This window comes from Ambystoma mexicanum, chromosome 9 (assembly GCF_040938575.1).
Source record: "Ambystoma mexicanum isolate Mex_15411 chromosome 9, UKY_AmexF1_1, whole genome shotgun sequence".
Taxonomy (NCBI): domain Eukaryota; kingdom Metazoa; phylum Chordata; class Amphibia; order Caudata; family Ambystomatidae; genus Ambystoma; species Ambystoma mexicanum.
This window is the reverse complement of record NC_090931.1, coordinates 1,212,866,446-1,212,890,370: the sequence shown is the minus strand read 5'-3', so window position 1 is coordinate 1,212,890,370 and position 23,925 is coordinate 1,212,866,446. Positions and strand designations below refer to the sequence as shown.

General features: G+C 45.8%; 1 protein-coding gene across 1 annotated transcript in view; it reads right to left on the bottom strand.

The window, feature by feature from the left end:
* Positions 1-23,925, bottom strand: part of LCT (lactase) — a 436,501-nt gene that overhangs the window by 136,580 nt on the left and 275,996 nt on the right. Inside the window, exon 8 of the mRNA XM_069613984.1 lies at positions 8,203-8,869. Within this exon, the coding sequence (XP_069470085.1) occupies positions 8,203-8,869 (667 nt within the window). The remainder of the gene's footprint in view (positions 1-8,202; positions 8,870-23,925) is intronic.

Genomic DNA, 23,925 nt, shown 5'->3' with positions numbered 1-23,925 from the left:
ATGAAAATTCAAGATGCCCTGGATAATAAAATTACGTTGCTCCAAAATAAAATTACAAACAAAAAACATAACTTCCTCCCGCAAGGAAAACCCTGGATACAAACTCCTAACCTCCCTAAACCGGCTAAACGATTCAAATTCACTCCAGTATCCTCTCAAGAGGTGATAAAAATGATATCCTCCCTCAAACCGTCAAATTACAAAGGGGACGCATGCCCAGCCACTATCATAAAGGAAGTAGCAAGCATACTCGCCCCCTTCATCACCTCCCTAATCAATGCCTCCTTCCGTACATGCACTATACCTACTAATCTGAAGGAATCTTGGGTATTCCCCCTACTAAAAAAGCCCTCTCTTGACCCCAGTATACCCACTCATTTTAGCCCCATCACAACAGTCCCATTCCTGTTAAAGAGTATAGACAAAGCAGCCTATAATCAGATCCAAAACTAGCGAGAGACCAAGAAGCTACTTGGCCTCGGTCAATCAGGCTTTAGGCCCCAACACAGTATAGAAACAACCTTGATGGACCAAAATATCCAGATAGATGATCTGAAAGATAAAGGTAGTTCAGCCCTCCTGCTCCTGTTGGACCAGTCGGCTGCCTTTGATCTGGTCGATCACAAGGTTTTGTGCAAACACCTTTCCACAGCAACTCACTTCTCAACAGAAACAACAGCTTGGATTAACTCTTTCTTAAACAACAGGTCCATGAGAGTCTTCTCCGCGTCAGCTGCAGCTGATTCGATTCCCCATATCTTGTGGCATCCCACAGGGATCGTGCGCATCGCCTACCATGTATAATGCATTCACCAAACCACTGTTCGATGATTTGGACCATCTGGGTGTCACCTACACGAATTACGCAGATGACACCCAGATCCTTATACTACTGACAGGCGACTATGCTGAATACTTGGCCCTCATAAACAAAAACTATCTCATCATTCAGGCCTGTATGGCCACACATGGTCTATGCCTGAATGATGAGAAAACTGAGCTGCTCCTCCTAGCCACCCCTTCCAATATTATTAAACTGGGCGATCAGTACCGCTCCTTTAATATCGATGGAAATAACATCAAGGTTGCCAATGAGGTAAAACGTTAGGCTTCTACCTAGACTCCTCTTTGAATATACGCAAACAGGTCAGTGCTACAGCTTCGGCAACAGCATATACCTGCAAGCTAATCTCAAAAACCCACTGTGCCCGACTCACTAGGTCCTCCAATTCAGGTTGTTTACAGTCTTGGCATCCCAACTTTGGAACTCACCACCTACGACACTTCGATCTGAGCAGTCCTTCCATAAATTTAGGAAAGACATGAAGAACTGTAATGATGCTCCCTACTAGTCTTATCTGTCCTCCATAGAATACATGCCGCTCCACCTAGATAGACGGTATATTCTGAGTATATATCTCCAGCCTCACTTGTACATAAACTGTATTGTAAAAAATATGAATGCCTCCTATGTGTATATGATTTTATGTCCTCTTGTATTGCCTACTGTATTTTCTCTGTGTGTAACTATGAAACTGCATATCCTTGTAATGCGCCCAGATACCGCAGGGTGAGGCGCGCAATATAAATAATAAACAATACAATACAATATCAGTTCAAATCTTCTAGCTTTCAAAAAAAATACCAGTTCAAATCGTTGGTCATCTATGCTTTTCAATAGTTCACAGATTGCTCTATTTCTTCATTTACAATTCATTTCAACAACTGTTGCCAAACACAAACTTCTTGACATTTGCTTTCCTTGGATTTTTCCAAGTAGGAGTCACTCAGTCTAGGCGCAGTTGTCGGTCCACACGGTCCACCCATTACAGGTCACACAAACGATACCGCTATGCACTTCATTATGCTTTCTGTATTCCTCTGTCTTTTGCCAACACAGGGTTTCTCTTTCTCTTACCCAGTAGTTCTTTGGATTCTTTTATATTTGGCCAACGCTCAGTTTCACATAATATCTTTCTTGCCAATCTTTTATCTTGACCACCATAGTGACGTCCACTCTTATTTCAAATCCTTCATGATAGCTTTCTGGCTTTGCCACCATTTGTGGCTCATGCATCTTATTCCGTGGTAATTCCCATTAATACCACCTTGCTTTTATTTCATTCATAAGGGCTCATCACTTGCTTTTGTTCTATACAGTATCCAAATATACCCTTACTGTCTTTCAGTCACTTTGTTATACAATGTTACGTGTTTCAACTTTCAAAAGCACTTCAGTGATGGCTTGCAACTTGTTCTGTATTCAAATATACTGGTATTGGCCTTCCATATTAATTATAACAGTTCTCAGCTTGATCAGCATTCATGCACATTCTTTTCCAGTCCCTGCAGCGCCCCGGTATGAGTGTTTCCTTCTTTTCACTCACCAGTGGTAAGCGGCAGCTCCTTTGGGGTTCTCGGCTTCGCTTCCAGGCTTCGATTTGCTATGCCTTCCTTTCGCGGGAGCAATGACGAGCAGCACTCGCCATGCTGGAATGGCGTAATGCGTATCTGCGCTCTTCCCCAGTGGATGCTACTGAGAGCACCACTAGCTATCTTGGAATCTTGCAGCGATCGGAAGGCTTCAGTGCTCCACAGCTCCTGCTGTGAGCACCAGGCAGGGAGGACAACAGGGCCTCAGATCCTCTCACGGCCAGCCTTGGCCCTGGCATCTCTCACGCACTCCTGCTCTGCATGGCTTCTCTCAAGCCCCTTCCTGTCCAGCTGCTCCACTTCTCCAGGCAGTGTTCTTCTCTCCAGGCCGTCTCTCCCATTGTGCTGTGCGGTCACCATTTTTATACACCTGGGACTTGACAAATGACTTCATGTGTCAGTCCTTAACTTTAATTGCCTGACCATGTTGAAACGAAAATGTCCAAAAAGACTGTATACATTTGTACGAATGGTCCAAAAGACCGAAAAAGGCCTGTACCATTCGTACAAATGGATAAAGTCTTTTTTGGCCCTTTCCATTGAGAATCCGAAAATACTGAACATGAGGAGCAGGGGATGCCGCGGTGTCCCCCACCCCTCATGTTCTGCATTTTCAGATTGGGGGTTGCAGGGTGTCCCCCACATAGGGGAATAAAGTTAAAAAAAGAAAAGGACCCTGCAGCGTAGTTCCCAAGCACGTAAATGAAGGGAACCGGTGCCACAGGGAGTCGGCGACACACAACGAAGTGTGCCGCCAAAAGCAAAAGGTAAGTAAAGTGTGGCCGTTTGTGGGGTATGTTTGGGGAAGCATTAACTTTGGTGACCCGGTTGTTTGACCATAACGGTCAAGTTAGCTACTGTCTTTTCTGCCACTAACCTTTCCGTTGCGGGCAAACAACCCAATCCGTTGAAACCTATTATATTAGCTGGACATGCCTGGCTATTAGAACTTAATTCCTCCAAAGTCCTCTTCCTGGTCTCAGTGCCAAAGTGGTGTTTAGGGAAGTTTGAATGAATGGAAGTTCGCATAACTCCCGGTTGTTTCCTCCTGGTCCAAGTATTAAGGTGAACTGTCTGTGGGACTTTTTGGGTGGAAGAAACGAACAAAGACTGACAGCGCCCATGAAGGCACGGGGAATAGGGGGTTCACTTTGACAAGGAAATGGGGATGCCATGTCTCATCCAAAAACGTCCTCTACCCGCTCCCAAAGTTCCCTCCACCCAAGTGATCCTCCCTCGCATATCCACCCCCAGGGTCAGGATCCAAAAGCGATGGCATTTCCCTGGCCACCTGAGAGGAGGACCAAGTGGGGAAAAGAAGTGAGGATGCCCTCAGGTTCTTCACATCTGTCAATAGCACCATAATGCCCTTGGCGGGTGAACATGTGCTCTACAAATACAGCCGTTATGTTAAAGGGAGTTTGCAAACATGCAGAGTCTTTGCATTTGCAAAGAATGAAAGATAAATTGGATTATATGCAGTTGAAAAGAATCCAGACCTTCATTAATCTGAGGAGAATAAATCAAATATCCAGCTAGTTCCAAACAGTAGCTGTAAGCCTGGCATGAATGAGAAGTCATCTGTTTAACTAATTCTCCTAGGCAGGACCCACATGCCTGTGTCCCAGAAAAGGAAGATTGAGCAGGAATGCTCTCTTGGATAGTTCTTGATTCCACACTCTAAGGAAGAATTTAATTCCAGCTGATAGTGCCAAAAGATTTCCAATAGATATCATCTTGAGATTACCAAGATCAATGTCTGATATGAATAGATTTTGCTTCTTTGTAATGTCAACAAGCCTAGAGCTGTCGGAACTCCTTTCAAGAGCCAAAGTTCTTTTGAGCAGCACCTCAACTTTCTTATCAATAGCGCCTATGTGTTCAGCATCCTCCAATGCAACTGCAGGATGGCTGGCAATTGTGTGTAGTCAATCTCGAGGGAATCAAGAACTCTGTCTTAAAACTCAAACCAAAGTTCATGTTTGGCCGGCTTCAGGGCACCCATGTCTTTGCAGGGTCATAGCATTCTGGGCGTATACTCTTTATAACACCCTGGTGAAGAGATAGGCCAATCATGGGAAAGGAACTAGATCTGTCAAATATATCCTCTTATTCAGGAGCCTCTGTAAAATTCGGAGACACTACTAAATCCCAAAATACATGGTTAGAGTAAAGCTGGACCAATCCATCAAGTAACCCTGCCATCATAATTTACTTTACCTTTGCTCCAATTTAAATGTCCTCATAATTGTTTAATGTTCCCTTGTGCCCATTGGAACATCCTTTTCCGCTGCAGGATGCTTAGGAGTTGGTGCCCACCTTCCATTGTGTAACTATCTGTCAATTTTACCATTTGTTGCCTACACTATCATAAGCACATAACTGATCAAGTGAAAGTAGGAACAAGCATTGCTACAGCATTGGGGAGAGACACAGCAGGAAGAACAAAAGGCAAAGGCCAAACAATCCTAATGGGAAGCACCACTAGAGCCCCCACTGGTAGCAACGGTACAAGGAGAGTAGTTGTCACCAAGGGCGTAGAAGGGGAGGGCCCATGATTCCTATAATTATGGTAATGTTTGACATGCCTGCAGTGATGCCTACTACTACCACCCACCTGACCTCCAACTAAGAGGGGAGTGGCTATTTCCAGGAGTATGGCGAGCCTTAGACTTCTTCGCAAGTGGTGAACCCATCCTTCATGTCTTCAGAAGTCCCTGTGCATTGACAGTGGATCTTTGCCCCGCACCAGCGCAGTAAAAAGAAAAGGGACCTTACATTGAATATGCAAGGGCTTAACCTAGTTACCAGAAAACATATTGGCCCACACCCCATGCCTTCTGCCACTTCTTTGCCTCATGAAAAATGCCTGTGCTCTATAGCGGTTTGCCTGATTCTGATCATCGGCTTCCAGTTGGGCAGCACAGTCATAGCATTCCTTCCATTTCTGCTGCTGTGTTCGCCATTCTTCAAGTAGGCTTCTAATAGGTTCAATCCAAGGAAAACACAGCTGAGGGTTTGGATCCCAGACTCATAGGGGACATAAAAGTAAAGGTGAGTGGCCTGAATAAGCTGTTCCCACAAGGGGTAAAACATCTTAATGCCGTATCATTAGCCGCGTTTGTTGTGTTTAGAGCCACTGGGGACAAAAGAACAATTTTAGGAATATCTGCTCATTGTTTCTGAGGTGCAAGTGGCACCCAGTGCCTGCCTTTGTTGGGAGAAAGGAAAAGCAGGTGGTGCTGTTGCATGGCGTCCTCGTGTATGACTGTCACAGTCATGTTCTATTTGAAAAACATAAATTAGCTGGCAACGAGGTGCCTGTCTCCTTGGGTGTATCAACTTCAAGGATCAAGGACTACATTGATGAAGAAGGGCAGACTGGTGATGGAAGAGTGCTCCCAGTGAAGGCGGTCCAATGGGAAAAGGCACAATTAGGAAATCAGAATGCAGATACAGAGGTCAGCAAATAAAAGAGACACGTTACAAAGCGCCCAGCTGCAATTGGCAAGGTGAAAAGATTTGTGAGTCAGCTACATTCCGTGACTAGCAGTTTAAATCCCCTTCTGCAGCCATGTGAGAGGAAGACTGCATACACAGCAGGGACAATCTGGAAAAAGCAAAACACATCAAACAGGGTGCTTTAAGGGAGAAAACGCTACATTGACAATACCTTGTTAAGGGAGCACTTCTGAAACATTAGTGAACAACTAAACGTGTAGTTCCAAATGCTAATCCAAACTACAAATGGCTAATCGACACCAAGCTCCACACTACAAATCCAATCCTGAGGTTTAGAATGGGATGAAGAACCCTGGCCTGCGGCCAAGACTCTGACACCTGGAATGCCAAGCTGATCTGGATGCAAAAGCTCCCTGACGAGCCCAGCAGACTGTGCTGCCAATTACTAGGGCACGTGCTAGATGCGACATGTAGGCATGTCAAGGGTAAGTTTCAGTTAATGGTACTGTTACTAACCACCACAAAAACCTGCGTTTCCCAGGTTGTATCGGACTCTACGATGAAACTCGGAATCTTAGTTTTGACATGTTAAATTAGATACAGCAGGGTTTTAAACGTCAGATCAGGATCCCGATAGTTATAAACATAACCTCAGTCTTGGATGGATTTAGTAAAATAAGGACAGCAAACAGTGCTAAGTGACTTAAAATAATGAGTCTCCAAAACAGCTTTTCAAATCTAGATTATTACTGGAGTTGGTGTGAATGTCAGGGTCTGGATGAGATACAAGGAGGGAAAATCCATGGCTAGTAACACATACAGAAATTGGGGAGATGAGACATGGCAGGAAGTGATGAAAAGGGTTCTGCAGGGGAAAAGCATTGTTACAGGTTAAAAGGACAGTGCAAATGATCTTTCCTCTTATAATGCTCTTTATGAATTAGGACTGTCAGTTACTTTGACAAGCTCTAGACATGACATAGACACAGACAAAAGAAAATCAACAGGGTGCACATCTAATGACTCCCACGCCTTGAACTCAATCTACTGTTGTCCATGCTTGGGTAGTCACTAATGGCCTTTGTCTCGATGATGAAACGGTTGAGATCCTGATGGTCGGCCCACTAGCTGCCCTAAACTCCCCCATTTAGAAACTTCAACTTTGACAATCTGCAGATACCAGTCTCCACATCAGTAAAGACCTTGGGAGTCTACTTAGACTCCTCACCCTCTCTAACACGTCACGTCAACGCCATCGCGACATCTGCTGCCTACACCACGAAGTCCATTCATGCTGCCAGACACTTCCTAGCCCCTGCCAACTTCCTCACCATCATCAAATCTATCATTGGAGCCTAACTGGATTATTGCAACGCCCTCTTTGCATGCACATGCTCCCATAACATTCACAAATTACAAGTGATCCAGAACAATGCCACCCGTGCGGCCCTCAACATCCCTAGAAGAGAGCACATATATGAAGCAAGGAGTGCCCACGTGCTGCCAGTTAAAGAGAGGATCATCTTCAAAACACTCTCTATCACGCAACGAGGCCTATCCAACTCAGCCCCATCTTACTTCTCCCAAAGCTTTGTTAAAGGCCAGTCCTCCAGACCCATCAGGAGAGCTTACGTGCACAGACTTGTCCTGCCTAAATCTAAGTGAGCCAAAAGTGGAGGTGCCAGTTTCCCTTCCGTAGCTGCTCGACAATGGAGCCCTCATCCAACCACACCTGACGGCAGAACAATCGTGCTGGCGCTTCTGAAAAGCCCTAAAAGTGTGGCTTTTTACCTAGTGCTTGAGCACTACACCGTCTGCTATATGTTGTTTTTCCTTCCTGCCTGTCCATAATACCTAGTTGCAACAGTACCTTGATGCCCTTGAGTTTTGTGCTTTTAATAAATGTAAAATGAATAAATAAATCTTTAAGGAAAAAAGGTAGGTGGACGGAAAATGTTATGTAGCGTGTTATTAGGATACATAATAGGGTGCGGAGGAGGTACAGCCAGTCCTGGCACTCTGACTGCAGAAAAGCAAAGAGAAAAAGTGTCTTAATATCTTAGACTTCACATAGAGCAAGATTATTTTCTGTGCAAGTCATCTTTGGATCCTGAAGATCCTGAAGACTTAAGATTTTAGGATTGTGGCCAAATCGCTTTACACACAGTCACCTTAACTTTTCAGTCTCTAAATGGTCAGTGCAGTCAGGCTGCCAGTCACGTGTTCTATTTTCACAAAGAGACATTCACATACTATGCACATTTTGATAATTGCCCTTTATTGAATAGCAGTTGCATTGGTGATTACCTTGTATGAAGCTGCTCCTAGATCACGAATACCAGGGGCGTGTTCCCCCGTACCATAGCCAGCGTAGCTCACCACCCATGGTTCATGGAAGGTAATCCAGTGTTTCACCTGAGACCCAAAAGTGGCAAAGCAGAAGTCAGCGTAATTCACAAATGCATCTGCAGTGCTCTCATTCTGCCAGCCACCCAGATCCTGCAGTGCCTGTGGAAGGTCCCAGTGGTATAAGGTCACCATTGGTTCAATATTTGAATCCAGTAGGCTGCTTATTAATTTCTTATAGTAATTCACACCTGCCAGGTTCTTGCTGTTTTTATGGCCTGTTGGAAATATTCTGGACCAGGATATAGAGAATTTGTATACCCGTGATTGTAAACCCCTCTGTAGGTAGACATCATAATCAATTTTGCGGTAACTGTCGCATGCAGTGTTTGTGGTTTCATTCTGGTGGGCATGACCGTGGTGCGAGAACCTGTCCCATATGCTTTCTCCTTTTCCATCTTCTGCCCATCCGCCTTCAACCTGAAAGGATGCGGTTGCTGTGCCCCAAAGGAAGCCAGCCGGGAAGGTGGCATTCAAGACAGAATCGCGTTCAGAGTCTGGCTGGAGAGAAAATTTGTCCAAAACTGTTTTGTAGGATGAACGAGCAGCAATATCAGCCATTTCTCCTCTTGTTTGAAGTTTCGTGGATGGACTCTTCTCTTTATCCTGGACACTGGAAAGAAGAGCATACATAGAACGTGTGTCAGTGAGAAGGTGGCAGTAAAATACAAATGCATAGTTTTGTTCATTGTGTACACAATTCGAGTGAAAAGTGGGACTTTTGCTGTGTTCATCGACCCAGCAAATAATGAAATGCAGTTGGGTTTTAAAAATACCAATGCGAATAATCTCTGTCTTGTTGCCTTGTGTAGATGTACCTCATACATATTCATTATGGATATCTTGAACACATGACTAGATTTTGCATTCGCAGAGACTGCAAGGCCATCCCTTGGATTAACAATTTGGACAATTCAATGGAGAAAGTTTAAGGTGGACACCCTGAATATGGAGATCACCAGAAGGTGTATATGTAAGTGTGAAGTGAGGTTACACATTGGGTGGAGCAGAATACGCCCCTGCGAGGAAGAAAGCCATGTTGCTCAACGCAATGGATGAGGAGGACAAAGTATGTTTGCAGGATTAAATCCAGACCTGTTTAGAATGGAGATGATGATGTGTATACTGGGTTTCACTTGTTTTCCTCACAGCTCTTTTGGCTGTTTGCATATTTGCTGTGGTGTTTTCACTGCGGGCGATTTTGCTGCATTTCATATTTTTTTAATGGGGGCTCCACCCCTCCTTTAAACGCACACCTCACCCTGCCATCCACCTCTCTAATCTCCTACCCCAAACACACAACACATGTATTTATTTTTGAAAAAATGGCAGCGAAAACAGCCGAGGTGAAAACACCAAGACAAATATGGAAACGGCTAAAATATCCATGAGGAAAACACGGTAAGTAGTATTGCGATGCAATTAGAAGAATAGTTAAAAGGTTCTCCAACAAAGAAAACACAGTTCTACATAGAATAAGAGTTTATACAAGGAAGTAAGAGAATGCAAAACCTATAGATTAATATATCACTAGATTACATGAGATGGATCCATTGAGTGTATTTGGAAACAACATAGAAAACATGCTATACAACATGCTGACTGTGCACATTAAGTGTAAGACAATACATGACAAATTCATAACTGGAGAAAGAACTTAAGCTGGACAAGGTGGTCTAGATAGCTAGAGCGAGAGAAGAAAGGACGTCAAGATCGATAGAAATGGTGGGAGGAACACAGAACAGGGAAATACATGCACCCCATTTTCGAAGGGTTTGAGAAGGGTCTAGAATGAGAAGTGACACGAGAGACAGCAGACAAAGGAGGAGAGAACCAATGAGATGCCATAGATGCAGTAGTACAAGACACCTGGCCAATGAGAAGGGAAGGAGTGCACCAACTGCAAGAGCATTGGACAATTTGCTGCAGCATGCCCAGTGAGACGACACAAAGTTGTGATGGTAGAGTAACAATAAGAATGGCAGATGAAAACTCCTCGGAAGAAGACCAACCCACTGTCTTGATGGTAGACATGGGAAGAAAAAAGAAAAACCACATTGCGTGATAAAGGTGGACGGCGGAGGGACCAGAGTAACGGCCAACTCTGGATAGGATGTGACCATATTTGCAATACATACTGTGAGCCAAGCATGGTATCAAGAGCGACCCAGACTCAAAGATATTTGTTTTGAAAACCTTTATTTACTAAAGTTTTTGTGTTGGTGTAATGCTTAACTGGCCCTAACACCAAAGGGATGGTTCCTTTAACTGATGTTTTTAAGGGCCATCGAAGTCTGGAAGTCCAAAATAATAATCTGCCTGTGTCTAAACCTATGCTTGCCTCACTCTTTGACAAAAATGTGTTAGGAAGTCTTTCAAAAGCAGGAAATGGTTCAACAACAATAAGAAAAACAGGATTGGTTTCACATGGTCTTCTCACCAGGTGTAGGTTGGTCAGCTTAAAAAAGACTGAGTTCAATCAAAAAGGGACTGTTCATAGGACCTTCCCCATAGTTCAAACAATATCAATGTCTTTAACACCTTGAAGTTCCCTTCCTCAAGCTTCAGTTCCTTCGGTAACACAAAATATTCAAGATTCCACTTTGATAGGCCTCTTAGAGTTCCCTTCCCCATGCTTAGGCCCCACTTAAGCTTCAAACACAAGTCCAACTCTTGGGCCTCTCAGGGTTCCCTTCCCTGGGCTTAGACCCACTTCAAGTTTCAAATACAAGTACAGCGTTCAGGCCTCTTAGGGTTCCTTCCCCAGGTTTAGGCCCCTCTTGAGCTTCAAAGACAAGTTCAGTTTGTCAGGCTATACCTTTCTTTCATATACAATTATTTAAAGGGGTAGCATCAGAGAAAATGCCAGGTTCTTTGCTCCTCTTAAGAGCAACCACTGTGATCTTTAACCTCTGTCTTTCATCTTAACCTTTTGCTTAATGACTCATTTCTGATGTCCACTGGCACCTTTCTTTCCTTCTCATGCATACTTGTACCTTCGTCTCCTTCTTGTGCCCACTGGCACTTTCTTTAACTTCCTCTGTGCACACTTTCACCTTCTTTAACTTCCTGGGCCCACTGGCAGCTTTTTTCAGCTTTCCCGTTCCCACTTGCACTCTCTTTATCTTCCAGTTCCCACTGGCGCCTTTTCCAGCGTTCTTGTGCACACTTGCACACTTTCCACTCTGCCAGGTCATTTGCACCCTTCTCCCTCGTTTCCGGTCGTTCCCGCCCTTTTTACTACAGTTCTTTCACTTCGTGGCCCTTGCACACTCTGCCTCTCTTGCTTCGTCTTGCTTTCTCTTAATCCTGTTGCTCTTGCTTCACAAGTTTCTTTTCCTTTCATCTTTTCTGCTCTGTGCCGCATTACATATTCCTTCCGCCCGCTCTGCTTTAGTCAGCTACATGCTCCCGAGTCACCAGGCCAGCAGCGCGTTGACAAGCCGTCCTTTCTGGTTGTGTGGGGCTGAGCATATAAACAAATGAGTGCACCCTTACTGTTAATAGATAGAAACACGACCATTTGGGATGGACAGGTACTTGAGTTTAGAGCTGTCCACTGGTTATTTTAAAAAAGGATTAGGTTTCTTAATGTAGAAATCCTATGATTAAATCAACCGCTACTAATAATCACCGCCCGCTGTATCAGTGTACGCGGTGCTCTTGAACGTGTATTTATTCTGACCTTCAAAGAGTAATCAATGAATATCCAAACAAGTAATTGTGACAAAACATCAACATACAATTGTGACAAAATGCAATCATATTTTTGCAAAAATTATACTGACAACACCTTGCATAGTGCACGTAATTAAGTGCAGTTTACAATAGTGCTTGATGTACAGAAAATAATGAAAACACAAATAACAGAGAAACAATGCTTGTTAGTTCAATCACTGTCAAAGCAATTTTGAGGGCTCAAGTGCATACTGAGAGTTCAGTGAGTCCACTACACTGTTGAGCGCGGTGACGGTACATAGTTACCCTTAAGAAATCAATATACTTTCGAAAAAAGAATCAATGTTGCAGGGTCGTGGGGTAAAAGATATCTTTGCCTTGCTAAGGTGGCAGAAGATTGTTGGACAAAAAATCTGAAGACAGGGAAACAAATTATCTTCAAATGTTCCTTGTACTCTTCACGTTTCAGCGGTGGTAAAATGTGGCAAGTCTGCCTTCATAAGGGCTCCTAATCTGGGACCCTGTGGGGGGTACAGAGGTATCTAGTGAGTTGGATTATAGTAAGGGTGCCCATAGTTATTGGGCACTAATGTTATGAGTCTATTCTTGCAACGCCAGTCAAATTTCTTACCTGGCCGGAGCTGCAGTTCCCAAGTACTCGGATTCGTTCCCACAGAGGCTTGGTGTCACGCAGCAAGGGTAGTCATATGGATACCAACAGGATGTAGGGTTCCAAATAGAGTTCGAATACAGGTATTTCTATATGGGTTCAGAAAATCACCACCTGCCCCATAGTAACCCTTGGGGCCGGCACAGGTCCCAAGGAAAAAAGCAATGTACTGACCGCCAATAGTAGCATGTAGGGTTCTTTGCGCCGGCTCCCTTGTGAGATGGCTCTCTAGCCATACTGCAGCCCCTTCAGAACACCGGCCCAGCATCTCGGCATGCCGCTCTCCTCCAGACTGCAGATCCTGCTGGTCTCTGCTCCTTGGCTCCTCTGGTCAGACAACGTCCCCAGCTTGCTTTTTCACATGTCTAGAACCACACATTTTATAGTTGGAAAAACAGTCAAGTGGAGTCAGGTGTGAGTGATAATTAGTAAATGCCTGACTCTACAATGGGACAACAAAGGTTATTTCTACAGCTGGTTTTCATACACTCCCAATGTTATTCCTATGGGATATCATTAATACTCCCAGTTGCCTCTTCCTCGTCCCAGTATTTGTTGGAAATGGCCAGGGGGAGATGGAATGGGTTTGGAAATACCCCATGAAAGCTGAGGGAAAGGGTATTGAGGTGGAATGAGAAAAGGGGGAATGCCATGTCGTGCCCTCAGATGTTCTCCTCCCAATTCCTGTGACCCTCCACACAGATGATCCTCCCTTGCTTTTCCACCCTCCGGGTCGGGTTCAAAAAGTGATGGCCATTCACTGGCCACCTATTTAGAGGATCCCGGTGGAGTAGGTGGGAGAACACCATCAAGTTTCTCACAATACCTACCAAGAAATAGCAGGACAAGATGAAGTTGCAGTACCAACCAAACTACTACTGAAATTATTTTGAGGAACCAGCATACAATTACTAAGCTACATAAACCATTGAATCTACTTTAAGGGAAGAAGAGCTGGAACCAGAGTGCACTTTTCATCAAAAGGTACAGTGGTGCTGGGTTGGGATGAGCAAGCCAAACTAAACATTAAACATTGAACCAGATCCAACTGCCTTGAATCAAGTTTTATCAGTAAGTAGTGAAGAGCCTCCTGTAGTAGGTCAGACCCGGGAGGCAGACAAGAGGTCATGTACTTCTAGGATGTTCTTTGTCATGTCTAGAAAATAATAAAGAATGCTCATCAGGATGGTCCACAACAAAACGCAGTCCTCTGCCTAAAACCTAGGCTAACCTAAGTTCTGGCCCTATCACTAACACAAAATATTAACATAAACTCAGCCAGAAAGGTCTGCAAAGGGTTTCACTCTTATCCTGGAAGCTGGTTTCCGACCTCCACTTAAATGTCCCTCTGGTCTTGCCCAGGCAAGCGCCTGTTTGTGCAGTTCAAAGTCTCTCTGGTCGAGGCTCCTTCTATCCTGTGGCCATGGCCGCATAAGGGAGAGTAGCATTTTATGGGCTCTTTGGCTCTTCCGTGGCAGATGGCATCTGCAACGGGCTGCTGCTGCTGGGCCCCACCTACCAGGAAGATGTCTCCTCTCGCAGCAGACTCCTCCAGACTGCCTTCACCTGTGGCTGACTCTGCAAGACTTCCTCCATCTGCAGCTTGCTCTGTGGGAGTTTCAATCTCTCAATTGCTTGTGAGGTCTCTTTATGGTTCAATCTGAACTGGGAGTTGGGCCATTCGTTGATTTTGTGATTCACACAATGTTGGGACTATTACCGGGTCAGAAACCATATTAGCCATGTCAAAAGCACACAATTGTCTTGCTCAATTCCCATATAATCAACACATGAATGGTACTCTGTACTAGAGGGAGGATGAAGAAAACCCCTTCCTGGGGATTCTTTGTCCTCTATGGGGCAGTCACCCCAGTGGGATCCTGCTTGCACTGCCCCTAGCAGTTGTTAAGCATAGCAGGCTCCCCTCCCTACTCCCAAATGGGACAGCTGCCACTTCGGGAGAAGGGACAAATTCCCTGGATTTGTCACACTCTCTGAAGCAGCACAGAGTTCAATAAAAAACAACGTAAATAAAATATAAATGATATCAGGAGCGATGCCAGTGAGACACAAGGTTATGCCTAATCCCGCTGCAAGAGCAATTGCCAAAAATCATGGTTGTTTGTGCCCAGTTGTCCTTATATAAAATCCACAGTCCAAAGCTTTGAGAATATTCATAGAAGTACACAGTTTGCACCAAGAAACATTAAAAGACAGCTACCCTCCTCTAAGCACAAATTAACTTATTCTGATGATGAAAGACGCCAAATACTTCTCAAAACTAGACATGAGAGACACCTACCACCAAATCAGACTACACAATTCAAGGCCTCTCATATTGTTTATCACCTCTTTTGGCATTTATCAATTCACTTGCATGCCAAATGGGTTATTGTCTGCTGCCTCATTGTCCAAACAATGATGGATTTTATATTGAATAAAATTGGTAAAGTGTCCTACTTCCAAGACAACATGTTAGTGTATGCGGACAACAAACAAACACATGACAGAGTACTTGGAGAAGTTCTGGAAAAGCTGTATCTGGGATACACAATATCACCAAGTAGCATCCAACCGAAAAATAATCTATTACAGGCCCCAGTAGATGCCACAGCTCCCCACAACTGGAAGGCACTAAATTCATTCTTGAGACTAAGCAAATATTATGCCAAGTTTGTACCGCAGTTCTCGGAGTGACTGTGAAGATGAGAAACATGCTTAAGAAGGGTGCTGATTTCAAATGGACCAATATACAGAAACAGGAATTTGATGGGGTGAAGAAAATGATATCAGAAGCACCATACTTAAAATGGTTTCATCCGCAATGGATAACATACAGCACCACAGCATCAGTGCATATGCTATTGGAGCTAAGCTAACACAAAAGAAAGAAGAGGTTGAACATGTAGTTGCATTTGCCTCCGAAGCAGAAAATAACTATTTGACTTTGCTTAGTAATGGTTCACAAACTATTGATACACATGCTGAGTCCAGGAGGAAGAAAAACCTCCAGCCCAAGGTTGGCATGCATTGCAGAAAACTTGAGAAAATACATTCAATATCTCAATCAGACTGCATGTCCACATAGCCTTTAACAGAGAAAGAAAACAGCACATTTACAAAAGATAAATGTGTAGTAGCCTCATTAGAAGGGAGTCGTGACTTTGCTTGAATCGCTTGAAATGCTTCGAGGCAGCAAGTTGAGAGCGCGGGCGTGCTGCTTCCCTCGCGAAGCGAATTTGGTTTACATGATGTTCCATATGCGTTTGTTGGCCGAAAATGGCTCCATGGCCATTTAGCAAAGGACAAAGGATTGGTGAAGAAAAAGATGCAGACTACAGAGAAATGAAACCTAATGTAAACCTTTCACTCCTGATGAAAACGTTACTATAATAAAGTACATACGTCGAAACCGGTAGAGTTTAAAATTGGGATGAGGCCGTGGTTGGAGACTTCTGGGACCCATCTCAACTTTTTGAGCCACTGATACTATCTATTGTGGCTTTACAGATTGATCGAACATTCTTTCTATACATTTTTCTGATGAATTGTATGTCATGAAATTTTTATAGATTTTATATTGTATTGGTGCTTGGTATGAGTGGATTGTTGGAAAGATGCATGTGGATGAATGCTTGGACGATTGAATAGGATGAATTTTACCATTTAGATGTGTTCTTAAATAAGTTGTTTCCTGCTTTGTAAATTGTTTTTACAAGTGCAGATTAAATCATGATTTGTTTCATACATTAAAATTGTATCAGGTCTAATAAAAATCCTTGATACCAAACTTTTGAATTGTATCCTCTGGATGTCTTTCTGCGATTAACTATTACATTAATACTCCTACCCAGAGTGTGGGGTCCCCTGTGTCTTTCAGAGAACACAGTAGCCTCATTAGAAGACATAGGAGGTAGGGAATTTTCAGAAATTTGTGAACAACATTGAATCAAGGAGAGAAACCAAGACACAAAACAAGCGTGGTCTGGGAGTCCCTCTACCGGCACATACACAGCCCATTGACCTGATCTTGGCTGGATGGCCCCCGGGAGAGGCTCAACCTAGTCATTAGCTCACTTCCCTTTCACAGAGGAGAAATATCCCTGCATATCAGTCTTTGTCCTGCCCAAGGGCAGTCCAGCACCGAAATGCTAAGGAAATCCTCCTCTGAACAAGAGTACCAACAGCAACCCCAGACATGTGTTTTGGCCTACTAGGGCCTCATCAGTGAGGTGGAGCTGTGCCTCTCTAAGTACAGTGAGCAAGGGGTCCACTTGTTCAGAGGAGATTTGCCTCGCATTTCGGTGCTGGACTACCTTTGGGTGGGACAAAGACTGATATGCCTATGGACATTTCTCCTCTGTGAAAAGATCAGTGAGCTGACGCGTGGCTCTCAAGATGGAAATCGCTGCAGTGACATATAACATGCAACACAGATTCTCAGTCCGACAGGAGTTCTCAAATCTGTTTGTGGGCATTGGGTCTTAAAGGAAACACCAAAACACTCAACATCGATGAATCCATACCACCCATGGGCCAACACCTGAGGAGAATTCCAATTCATCTACAACTGCTCGTGGAGGATCAGATACAATGTCTACCAAGTGAGGGTATAATAGAAACGGCTGATGGTCCAACTCCATTGGTGTCCCCCATAGTAGCTGTTCCCAAAAGAGGGTCACCGAACAAGATACACATATGCCTCGACATATGTCAGGAAAACAAAGCCATAAGGTGTGAAAGACGTTGTGGAATGCATCTAGACATGATTAGCCTATTGAATGGAGAAAAAGTGTTCTTAAAGCTCGACCTGAACAAGGGATATCATCAGATCATGATTGATGAACAATCGCGATACATCACTACTTTCGCCACACCAATTGGACTTTTCCGATATAAAAGACTCAATGCAAGCATCTGCTTGGCAGCCAAAATATTTCAGGAGAGCAATTTGTCATGTGAATAATTGCTTAAATTACAGCGATGATATCCTCATCTTTGGATCCACTATTGCAGTGCATGATCAAGCACTCCAACAGGTGTTCACAGCACTGGTGGAGGCCAGATTAACCCTCAACAATAATAAGTGTGTCTTCCACAAACCTCATCTCAAATTCAATGGGCACATTTTCTCACAGGAAGGCATGAGCCCTGACCCGAGCAAAGTTGCTATCATATCTGAGATTTCGCCTCCCAAAGATGTCAGTGAGATCAGGTCTTTCTTAGGAATGGTGAGCTAATGCAGCCGATATCTTTGAGACTTTGTGACCACCAGTGCACCCCTCAGAGAACTCACCAGGAAATTCCAATGGTCATAGCGATGTGAGGAAGCTTTCAGGAAAATGAAAAACGACATTATCTAAGCAGAACACACCGCCTACTTTGATCCAAACATGTGCACAGAGGTAACCATTGATGCCAGTCCAGTTAGCCTTGGCGCAATCCTTGCTCAACATCGGCCAGGGTCAGAGTCTCCCAGAACAGTGATTGCGTATGCCAGCAAGAGTCTCTCAGAGGTAGAGACCAGATACTCACAACCCGAAACGGAAGACCTTGCTGTTGTGTGGGCATTTGAACACTTCCAAATGTTCCTCCTAGGCAAGCCATTCATGATTGTGACGGATCATCAGGCCCAGGTGACCATCTACAGAAGCTCTCAATGCAAGATGCCCCCACGAATAGAAAGGTGGGGCTTGCGGCTGCAGGACTTTGATTTCACTATTATTCATAAACCGGGTAAATAATTCAACCTAGACGATTTCATGACTCGACACCTGCTGCCAGACGATTGCAGTGCCCAAACAATAGCGAAAGAATATGCCAACTTTCTTACTCATGATGCCCCCCCCCCTGGGGAAATAACGCCCAAGAACATTCTGGATCATACCAAAAAGGATGACACACTGAGGACGGTGCAGGATCTGATCAGATCCAGAAGATGGAGAGAGATGAATGTCACAAGTGAGCAAGGTGGAGAATGTTTCACTGCAGAATTACACCCATTCAAGAACGTACAAGAAGAGTTGTTGATATCAGTGGAAGGACTTGCCATGCAGGGAAATCCAATAGTGATTCCCGCTGACCTGCAACAGCATGTTATAGATCTAGCCCCCCAAGGCCACCAGGGGATGATAGATACGAAAAAAGACAAGAGACACCATGTGGTTCCCAGGAATAGACCAGATGGTGGAATGAACGATTAATGCATGCCACTTGTGTCAGAGTACCTCCAGACCCAGTCGTCCGGAAACCCTAACGATGTTCAAGATGCCTGAACTTCCATGGACTTGCCTCGCAATTGACTTATTTGGACCCTTTGGGGAAGGCAAGTACTGGGGCTAGTCATCATGGAAGAGTATTCTCGGTGGCGCACACAATATCATCTGCGGCTGCCAGCACTGTTATACCAGTGCTGGATAGCATATTCTCTTCATGGGGAATTCCAGAAGTCTTGAAATCGGACAATGGTCCGTCCTTCAGCAGCCTGGAACTTGCTTAATTCATGCAATACATTGGCATTCAGCATAGAAAGATCACTCCACTCTGGCCACAAGCAAATGGCATGGTGGAGCGATTCATGAGTAGTCTCAAAAGAGTTTTCCAACAGAATGAATTGCAGTCTATGTCACTCAACCAGGCCGTGTGCAACATGCTCAGGGACTATAGAAATACGCCACATGGTACTACTGGAAAGTGTCCCTCAGAACTACTGTTCGGCAGAAGGACAAGGACCAGGCTCCCTCACCGGACAAGTGACATGAGTGAAGACACATAACAGATTAGAGAAGCAAATGCCTGCAAGAATCAAGAAATGAAGGAGTACGTTTTTAGCAAAAGATGAGCCAAGAACTCAGACCTACAGTAGATGGCAATACAAAAAGGTGGACTCAAGATTTGATCCATTTCATCTGACGATATCTCATGTTAATTGGACAGTGATAACTGCTCGCTCCACCAGGAGGGTGGTTACTCAAAACATCTCTAATTTCAAGCTGTACAAGGAAGAAGATCAAAACGACTCAGTTGAAAGCAGTACAGCAGTGTCCCCCGAGGAGCTGATGAGAGAAGATGCTGAGGAGCAGCAACAGGAGCGCTGGGTTAGGTCAACAAGATGCATCAGAAGACCTGTACGTCTGATCAAAGAAATATGACGACACAGAACTGTAAGTGACTTTCCTCTGTTTGCCCAAGAGGGGGAGATGTCGTGTCCCGGAGAGGACACGGTTAACGGAGACGCTGAGCTCCGTCACAACTCGCATCCACCAATGGAGATGCAGCACAAGTGCATATGCGTAATAAGGGAATCCCGCGCTATGCCTGGCACGGGGTGTCGGTGCAGGTCGCCTGATGCCCGCAGCAGGATAATGACCGTTGTTGCCCCTAACAAAGGGCGGTAGGCGTGGCTGTGGCCCACATGTACCCGGGCCCGGTGGTGAAGACAGCCGAAAGCGGCGTGTGCCGCAAGAGCTTTGCCTGGCCCCCGAAGAAAAGAAAAGGAGGGGGGGGCTCTGCAGAGCCTCAATGGAGCATAAACACAAAATAACTTTTGCCCACAGTGCACCCGGCGAGTGGTGTGGCCTGAGTGTTGCGGAGCAGGCCGACGAAGGAACGGGGCAGGGGCCCAGTCGCGTGATGGCAAGGAAAGGGAGAGTGGCCTCAGCAACCCCCGGAACAAAAAAAGGGGGCAGACCATCTCTCCGCCTCACCTGCCGAGAAGGCGATTCCAGCATCCGGGTTGCAGCGGTGAACAGCCTGGGCAGGCCTGGGGCCACCAGGAAGGAAGGCCCATCAATACCGGGCCTAGAAGGAAAAGGAAGGAATGTCATTTTTTTTCTCTCTCAAAAGTGGACCCCGAGGCTGGCCAGGTGTACCCAGATAAGGTGCATAGCCGACCTCACCCGGCAGCAGCTGTATCCAAGTCAAAGGAGAGAGCTGTCCGGTGGGGGGGAGGGCCGGGAAAACGAATCATCAAGCCTTCCTGCAGGCCACATTTGTGCCAAACCCGAGGGTAGCGGCTCCACCCGGAGTGCTTGTGTGCCCTTGGGGGAACTTTACACTGGGTGGCACCGCTGAGGTTCATCACCAGTGAGTGCCGGGGAGCGTTACAAAGGGGACGGACCCATCCTGATACCTCTGCTCCCATCCACATCCCCAAAGGCAGCAGCGGCCTGGGGAGCATGTGGGCGCCTTCAATAGACCTCCCCACAAGGGGTCAAGCCACCTGAGGCCCAGTAACTGCGGGCACTCCTCCACACTCAACTCTAGTGACCACATCCGGCATCCTGCACAGCATTCAGCATGTCGGATGACGAAGGGACCTGTCGAGGACAGCTGACACCGATTCCCCCTTTTGCTGTCGTGGGTGCGCCTGCCAGTCTGGGTCGCCGGTCGACAGCCTGGGTTGAGAACCTAGAACTATACTTTGATGCAGTGGATATGAAATGAAGGACAAAGCCAAACGTCCAACCCTCCTGTACTCAGCCAGATTTGCAGTCCAGAGGCTGTTCAAGACACTAAAGCCCCTGGATCAGTCCTATGACGTGGCCATCGCAGCCCTAAACGAGTACTTTCGACCTATGGTCAACAGGGACCACGAACGGTTCCGGATGAAGTGTGCAAGGCAGGAGGAAGGGGAAAGCCTTGATGCTTTCCACGGGAAGCTGCGCGGCATTGCAGGGTCCTGTGCCCTGGGAAATTTCGAGGAGGACGCGATCAGGGCCCAGATCATCTATGGCTGCAGTTCCTCCAAACTGCGCAAGCAGGTTCTGAGGGACCCAGCGCTGACCCTCGACTGGGTACTAGACCTTGACCGGGCCCAGGAACTGGCAGAGGCACGGGCCTCAGCCATGGACTCATCCAGACAACACCTCAAGCTGGCGACCCCCATGCAGGGGGTCAAACTGGAGGAGGTGGCAGCTGTCGTCAAGTGTCAGGGAGGAAAGCCAGTGAGGAGGGGAGACTGACCAAGGAGAGACCCCAATGCCACACTATGCCATCAGTGCGGGTGGGTTCTTCCACACCCGCAGGACTGCCTGGTGAAAGGAGACATCTGTCGGCGGTGTGGGAAGGTGGATCCCTTCTCACGGGTGTGTCTTGCCGCGACACCAGCCAGCATGGCAGGGACATCGCAAGGGGGTGAGTCAAAGGGGAGAAAGAACCCCAGAGTGGCTGCGGTCCAAGCAGTGGAAGACCAACGGAGATTACAGTACGATGCGGGAGAGGAGGCAGATGAAGAGAATATATTTTTTCTGTCCTGTAGCAGTGCCCTGGCCAATTCGATCCTGGCATCTTCTAACATGGACTAGCCCGCTGTTTAGGCCCGTGGTGTTCGGACTAGAACACACCTGTTTGTTTTGTAGTGCCAAAAGTTGAAGTTTATGAGTAGCCAATAGGTGGTGCGAGGACTAGAATGCACCCAGGTAGGCCCTGCCGAGGGTCGCTGTTTGTTTGCAGTGGGATGGTTTTGTTTTGTTATAATAAAGGAGGAATGTTGTGTGTTGGTCTAGTGGTCCTCCTGCGTGAGGGTCATGACTTTGTCATGACGCTCCTGTAATAAAAGGGGCTCTGCTGGCACGCGGACGGCAGTGCAGCAGAGCCCCAGGAAGCGGCAACTTGTGTCTGTAATTATTGTGTGTGTGTGGCTGACTGCCGTGTGATCACAGCCTTTGCAAGCTGCCAGGCTGGGTGCTCCCAGCGCTGCTGCAGCCTCTTGTTGGGTGCCCCCAATGGCCGCAGCGTGATCCGGACTCCACAGGGTGCCCCTGCGGCCCCGAACTCGGCGAGAGCGCAGAGTTCTTACCCAGGTCGATCTGGTGTGGCCCGTCCCGGTGACCGGAGACGGGCCACCACAACTGCCACCTCACACCAGAGCCACTTTCTTAGTTACTTAGTATTTTGACATTTAAAACAAGCATTGAAAATCCAATAGGCCCGGCTTGTCTTTTTTAAGTTACCTATTATTTGTACTGCGTGCCTTACAAACATAATCATCTCAATATTTGTTTAATCTGTTTGAGGTTACATTTTGCCGCCACACGCCAAGGTTCAGTTTGCAGAAGTCACTGGATGGGGTATTGTGGTCATGCTGGTGGGTGGCAGTCTTTCTTCTGGTGGTTGGCACTCTTTCTTCTGGTGGGTGGCAGACTTTCTTCCAGTGGGTGCCCTTACCTATCTAGGCTTCAGCGGATTATGACAGTGTTGGGGCAGGGGCACAGGAAGGCAAACAAGCTGGTGCCCTTTTACCATTTTGTTGATTCTTTCACACATTAACTATAGAAGGCTTTTTGGCGCACTACGAACCGCAAATGACAAACTTGTGTTTCACCTCCTTAACACTGGCAACGTAGTGCCGAGAATGTGATATTCATGTTGTCAGCACTTATGGGGTTTCGAAGAATTTGTTTTCTAGCATTCCTGAATAAAAAGGATCTGGGGAATCGGATGATGAGAATGCTTTGTTCGGGAGTTTGAGGATGCTACAGCGAAGCAGCTGTCTGCGCATTTGAATGTGGCAATGGCGGGGAGCAAATGGCTTTTTTGGAGCAGAAAGGTTGAGTGCAGGAGTTGGGAGTTATTTCGCTACAACAGCGAGGCGAGCCAAGTCCGCTGGATCCCTAAAGGTAAAATGAACTGTTGAAAACTTGGTTTCTAACACAGTGCACCAGACAAGAAGTCTTGAAGCACGTAGTAATAGTGCTAGGAGTAGAGGAAGCAGTGTGGTATGGATTGGGGAGGCTCAGGGGTCGCTTTAGAAAATATGTCTTCATGGAAAGAGGTGATTCATTCATGCAACACTGTCAAAAGAAGAGTGGCAGTGGAAGAGCCAAAGGCAGTGAGTGAATTAACAAGACCTAGTGCAGGAACAAGTGAGTAATGGTACCAAATATGCAAGAAGCTCCTGTGGGGGTCCCTGCCAATTGATGATCCATTGTCATATCAGACAACAGGGCACAGAAAGTGAATGCAGGTACAGTGCACTAAACACCCAAGTAATAAACAGCACAGAAACGTATATGGATTACAAAATGTGAAGAAATGTTTAACATATTGGTTAGTGTTCACTAATTAGGAGTTGTTCGTGCTCAAGGCTTTTTGGGGGAAAATGACAGTTGCAAAAGCATGTAGATTTACCAGGTATGCAAATATGTAAATGAATCCAACCTATACAACACATTCACACCAAGCAATAGCTTCTCTCACATGTCATGTGTGCTTTTTAACAAATGTATCTGTAGTCTCCTACTTTTATTTTCCAAATGATATTATCTCTGAGCTCA